At 39.1% G+C, this 5,848-nt stretch overlaps 1 protein-coding gene across 1 annotated transcript; it reads right to left on the bottom strand.

Annotated features, from left to right (window-relative positions):
* Positions 1-404: 404 nt before the first annotated feature.
* LOC148804304 (uncharacterized) lies at positions 405-3,403 on the bottom strand. Its single transcript, XM_088900481.1, has 6 exons — positions 3,269-3,403; positions 3,121-3,201; positions 2,905-3,026; positions 1,949-2,759; positions 1,301-1,861; positions 405-959 (listed from the first exon to the last, which is right to left on the bottom strand). Exons 1-6 carry the CDS (start codon positions 3,401-3,403, stop codon positions 405-407), a joined length of 2,265 nt encoding a protein of 754 aa, XP_088756607.1.
* Positions 3,404-5,848: the final 2,445 nt, after the last annotated feature.

The following is a 5,848-nucleotide window of genomic DNA, read 5'->3' as shown; positions in this document are numbered from 1 at the left end:
AATAAAGTGGGCTACTACAAGGCTTTCTTGCGAATTGGGTTTCAGCTGTGAACTAGGCTTCTCTACGAATTTGCTCGACTTTGGGCCCAATTTTTACCTCGATGCACACTGAATCTGTCAAAACCCAGAACATGAAAGTTGTGGAGTTATCCCGTATTTTTCCGGTGCATCTTGAATCATCCTAATAAGAGTCCGGATGTGAGAGTTATGCCCAGATTACTGAACGGTGCCGAAACTTTGCAAAAATCATCCGATTAGCCTTGTTTCCCTCCTGTCACCTTCTTGCTTGCCCTAAATCAAAATACAAGAATAGTGAGTCCAATTAGGTACTAATTAAGTATAAAAGACTGAATATTGAGGGATAAAAATATGATAATTTTTATTCTCATCAAATCGTCCCACACTTAAACCTTGCCCGTCCTCAGAGCATAGTAAATGACATGACTCTTCCCATCAATCCGTTGATCTAGAACTGCTCCTACAACATAATTGCTCGCATCGCTCATGATTTCAAAGGGCAAGTTCCAGTCAGGTGGTCGAATAATGGGTGCAATCGTCAGCAAATTCTTGAGCTTATCAAATGCTTCCTTGCATTCATCCCCAAAGTCGAAAGGCACATCTTTTTGAAGCAGTTTGGACAATGGCAGGGCAATTTTTGAAAAGTCCTTGACAAACCTACGATAAAAACCTGCAGGTCCAAGAAAAGCACGCACTTCCCTAACATTTGTAGGGTAAGGTAAGCTCACAATCAAATCAACCTTTGCCTTATTGACCTCTATGCCTCTAGCAGAGATAACATGTCCCAACACAATGCTTTCCCTTACCATAAAGTGGCATTTTTCATAATTCAAAACTAAATTAGCTTCAACGCATCTATCCAAAATTTTACTCAAATTATCTAAACAATCATCAAATGAATCACCATAGACAGTAAAGTCATCCATGAACACTTCAATGCACTTCTCAATAAAGTCAGAAAATATACTAATCATGCACCTTTGAAAAGTACCTAGAGCGTTGCACAGACGAAAAGGCATCCGTCTATAGGCGAAAGTTCGAATGGGCAAGTAAAAGTCGTCTTCTCTTGGTCTTCTTGAGCAATAATGATTTGATAATAGCCTGAAAATCCATCAAGAAAACAAAAGAATGCCTTGCTAGCTAACCTTTCTAACATTTTATCTATGAAGGGTAAGGGGAAATGGTCTTTTTTACTGGCTAAATTAAGTTTCCGAAAATCAATCACCATACGCCAGCCACTTTGTATCCTCATGGGGACCAGTTCGTTATTTTGATTTCTTACCACAGTGATCCCAGTTTTCTTGGGTACAACATGTATTGGACTCACCCACTTACTATCCAAAATCAGATAGATTATCCCTTCATCTAATAACTTAAGAATTTCTTTCATTACCACTTCCTTCATCGCCAGGTTGAGCTTCCTTTGCGATTCTCTAACAAGCTTGGCACCATCTTCCAAAAGAATTTTGTGCACGCAAATTGATGGGCTGACTCCTTTTATATCGGCTAAGATCCAACCAATTGCCGCCTTGTGCCCCTTCAGAACCTTGATGAGCCATGCCTCTTGATCATTAGTCAACCCTTTCGCAATGATCACTGGCAATGTTTCTTCGTCCCCCAAGTAGGCATACTTAAGGTGATCTGGCAAGGTCTTCAACTCTAACTTAGGAGCCTGCAAAACAGAAGGCAACAAGTTCTTATGAGCAAATGATGATGGAATATTAAAATTTGTTAACCTTTGCTCCATTATTGGCTCCGAAGCTTCACAGGATGAATCTTCCTTCATATCCAATTGTGCACTCAATTTGAACTCCTCATTCATATCTTCTTCCCCAAAAATTTTCTGTACAATTGAATGAAAAATGTCAATTGAACAAATCGAATGACTTTCATTGGGGTACTTCATTGCTTAAAAAATGTTAAATTTAACAATCTCGCCATCAAACTCGACAGAGAGAGTACCCTCATCCACATATATTTTGGTTTTGGCTGTTTTCATAAATGGCCTGCCTAATAGAAGTGGAGCTGAATTTGTGATAGTGTCTTCCTCCATCTTCAAGATGTAAAAGTCAGCTGGAAATATTAGGTCATTAACCTGCACCAAAACATCTTCAACAATCTCCTCAGGGTAAGCGTTAGAACAGTCAGCTAATTGAATGACTACCCTAGTCTCCTTCAGTGGACCCAAATTCAAAGCACAATAGATTGAGTATGGCATGACATTGATAGATGCACCTAAATCTAGCATGGCACGCTCAATTCTTTTCTTGCTAATCATGCAAGGTAAAGTGCACATACTTGGATCAGCATGCTTTTCTGGCAAGGTTCTCTTGATGACAGCTGACACATTCTCCCCAACCCTTACCTTCTCATCACCTCTCAGCTTCCTTTTGTTAGTGCACAACTCCTTCAAAACTTTTGCATATTTCAGGATTTGCTTGATGGCATCTAATAAAGGAATATTTATCTCCACCTTCCTAAAGATCTCCAAAACTTCTTGCTCATACTCTTCTTTTTTAGATTTTTCCATCCTACTAGGAAAAGGTGGCACAATGGCATTAGAAATCTTAGGTAAAGGGGAATTAGGCTTTACCTTATTGAAATTCTCAGGTGGATCTTGTTCCTCCTCTTTATCCACTTTCCTTGGTGAAGTAGGTTGTGACTGCAATTCCCTCCCACTTCTCAGCACTACTGCACTCGCATTCTCCTTGGGATTGACCACCGTCTGTGATGGTAATTTTCTAGAGTTTTGCGTCTCCAACTTGTTAATAGAAGTAGCAAGTTGATTGATTTGGTTCCCTAAGTTCTGGATGCTAACCCCTGTTTCCTATTAGAATTGCTGAGTGTTAGTCGCTAGAGCCTTAACTATCTCATCTAAAGACATACCTGAACTTGAGGGTTGATTTTGAGCTTGGGTAGGTGCTGGAATTGGAGGTTGTCTGTTGAAAGCTTGAGGCTGGAATCTCTGTGGCCCTCCTTGATTTCCATAGCTCAGATTGGGATGATCCCTCCACCAAGGATTGTAATAGTTAGAATAGGGGTCATACTTGTGTTGAGGTTGGCCCGGAAATCCCCCTACGGCGTTTACTTGCTGCATCGAACCATCTTGTAATGATGGGCACATATCCGTAGGATCCCTAGGAATCGAGCATATGCCACAAACCTTAGCCGCTTGTAATTGCCCTACAGCCAATTGACAAACCAAAGCAGTTAGATCAGAAATTTGACTTTCTAGATTAGAATGGCTTACCTCATTAACACGTCTGATAGCTCCATTTGTTATTGCTCCAAATTGTTGGGAGTTTTCGGCCATGTTGGAAATCAATTCCCTAGCCGCCTCAGGTGTTTTGTTAACCAAGGCTCCTCCACTAGCTCCATCTACCATACTTCTATCCATAGGTTGGAGTCTTTTGTAGAAGTATTGGATTAAGAGTTGCTAAGGTATTTGGTGGTGTGGACAGCTAGCACAGAGTTGTTTAAACCTTTCCCAATACTCGTATAGTGTCTCACCACTAAACTGCCTTACCCCACAAATCTCTTTTCTAATATTTGCAGCTTGTGATGTAGGGAAGTATTTATCTAAAAGCATCCTATTCATCTCATCCCATGTACGTATTGAACCAGGGGGAAGAATGTATAACCAGTCCTTTGCCTTATCTCGTAAAGTAAAAGGAAAAGCTATCAGTTTTACATGTTCCTCAGTCATACCCTGTGGTTTCATGCTTGAACAGACAACATGGAACTCTTTAAGATGCTTGTGAGGGTCCTCGCCTGTAAAACCATGAAAAATAGGAAGCAATTGAATTAAACCTGATTTAAGTTCAAAAGCTACCTCAAGAGTGGGATATACTATGCACAGAGGCTGTTGATTCAGGATTGGTGCAGCTAACTCCCTTAGTGTTCTTTCTCTATCAGCCATCTCTTCTTCTTCAAAAATAGCTCTATCACAAGTTGTCAAGTCAATATTGGAATTCACCCTTGGAGGTGAATGACCCTTCCTTTGCTTAGCCTCCCTTCTCAAACGACGGGTTGTCTTCTCAATTTCAGGAATATATTCTAGTTCACCTTTTTGAGAAGAATGAGTCATAAAACGAAAGAGGTTAGCACAAACGGAAGGCACGAAGCTAAGAAATTAAAATAGCTCCCCGGCAACGGCGCCAAAATTCTGACGGGTTGTCGAAGCCCTCAGATTTAATTCTAGTCCCACTCTACGAGTAAACTTGTAGTAACAGTGGTACCAGGTCAAATCTCATAGGGAGCAAGTAGTTAATTTCTCAGCCAAGTGCACAATTTAAAGAGTGGGAATTTCAAATAATTAAATTTCTAAACAATTAACACAAAATAACAAATAACAATTAACAAGGAAAATTTAAGTCTTACCAAACTCTAATCCAAAGGTTCAATTTGAGTCAATTGATCACCGATCCTAGGCTAAAAATAGAAATCTTACAATTCAAGCATTTAACTTTTAGATTTATTAGGATAGCCATAATAAACCTTATACCTTCCTAGTTTAGTTGAACAAACCCAGCATTCAATCAACATTTATCATTAACCGACTGGGCATGATAGCGTTCCATATCAAATAATGATAGCAATAAATTTAATGAAAGCAGTTAAACCAAAATAAAAATAATTGAGATAGCTGCAATTATTAGATTTTGTTCCGTTTATTCCCTTTAGGTTAAAACATGCCAACACATTGGCCAAAGGCTGTCATGAAAACTGACCCACAAAGATATTGACCTAATTGCTACTTGTACCACTATTCGTGACAATTACGGATCACCGAATCATGGATATCCGTAGGAAGATCAATATTAATTAATTTGTCAGATTAATCAACATCAACATTCATAAAAATATGCGCAAGAATAAACAAACACTTGAATTAAAGACAAGAATTTAAATTAAGCACATAACCTCACGGTGACACAATTGAACCAAAAATTCCCCTTGAATCAGAAAAGAGAAGCTTAGACACTCATGGTTGTCATCTCCTTGCTGCCACCTTCCTCTTTTTCTCCTTCTTGCTTTGCTTCTAAGATGGATTGATTGATTGATTGATTGATGCCTAAAGCTAATCCCCCCCCCCCCCTTTATATAGCTTTAGGAGGAGGGCTGTTTCCAACTCCTTTTAGGAGTTCATTCTCAAAAATAGAAAGTCCTAATTAGTTTTGATCTAATCCTATCCTATCTCTTATCTAGTAATCTCAATCTTCTTTATCTTTCTAGGATTACATTTGAAATTTTAATCTGATAAGACTCTTCATTCTTGAATTCGAGTTGGGTTTCTTTAATAAAGTGGGTGATGAGACTAAAATGTACCCTATTTGTATCCCCAAATATAAACTCTTTTTCATTATTTTAGCACTTAATTGGACTCATTACTCTTGTATTTCGATTCACGACAAACAAGAAGGTGATTGGAAGAAAATAAGGCTAATCGGATGATTTTGCATAGTTTCGGCACCACTCAGTAATCTGGGCATAACTCTCCATTCCAGACTCCTATTTGGATAATTCAAGATGAAATGGAAAGATGTGGGACAGGCCCACAACTTTTATGTTTTGGGTTTTGACTGATACGGTCCGCATCAATGACAAAATCGGGCCCGAAGTCGGAGCAAGTTCGCAGCAAAGCCCATTTCACAACTGAAGCCCAATTCGCAGAAGAGCCTTGTAGCAGCCCAAGCAGCTCAACTCGAATTCAAGAGCCAAGAGTCCCAATTTCGAATGTAATCTTCAGAAAGAGAGTCTTATCAGATTTATGTTTTGAATGTATTCCTAGAAAGATAAGACGATTGAGATTAGATCACTAGATAAGAGA

The sequence above is a fragment of the Nelumbo nucifera genome, chromosome 1 (genome assembly GCF_055504915.1).
Source record: "Nelumbo nucifera cultivar China Antique chromosome 1, China Antique-T2T, whole genome shotgun sequence".
Classification (NCBI taxonomy): Eukaryota; Viridiplantae; Streptophyta; class Magnoliopsida; order Proteales; family Nelumbonaceae; genus Nelumbo; species Nelumbo nucifera.
The sequence above is the reverse complement of the archived record's forward strand: the minus strand, read 5'-3'. Positions and strand labels throughout refer to the sequence as shown.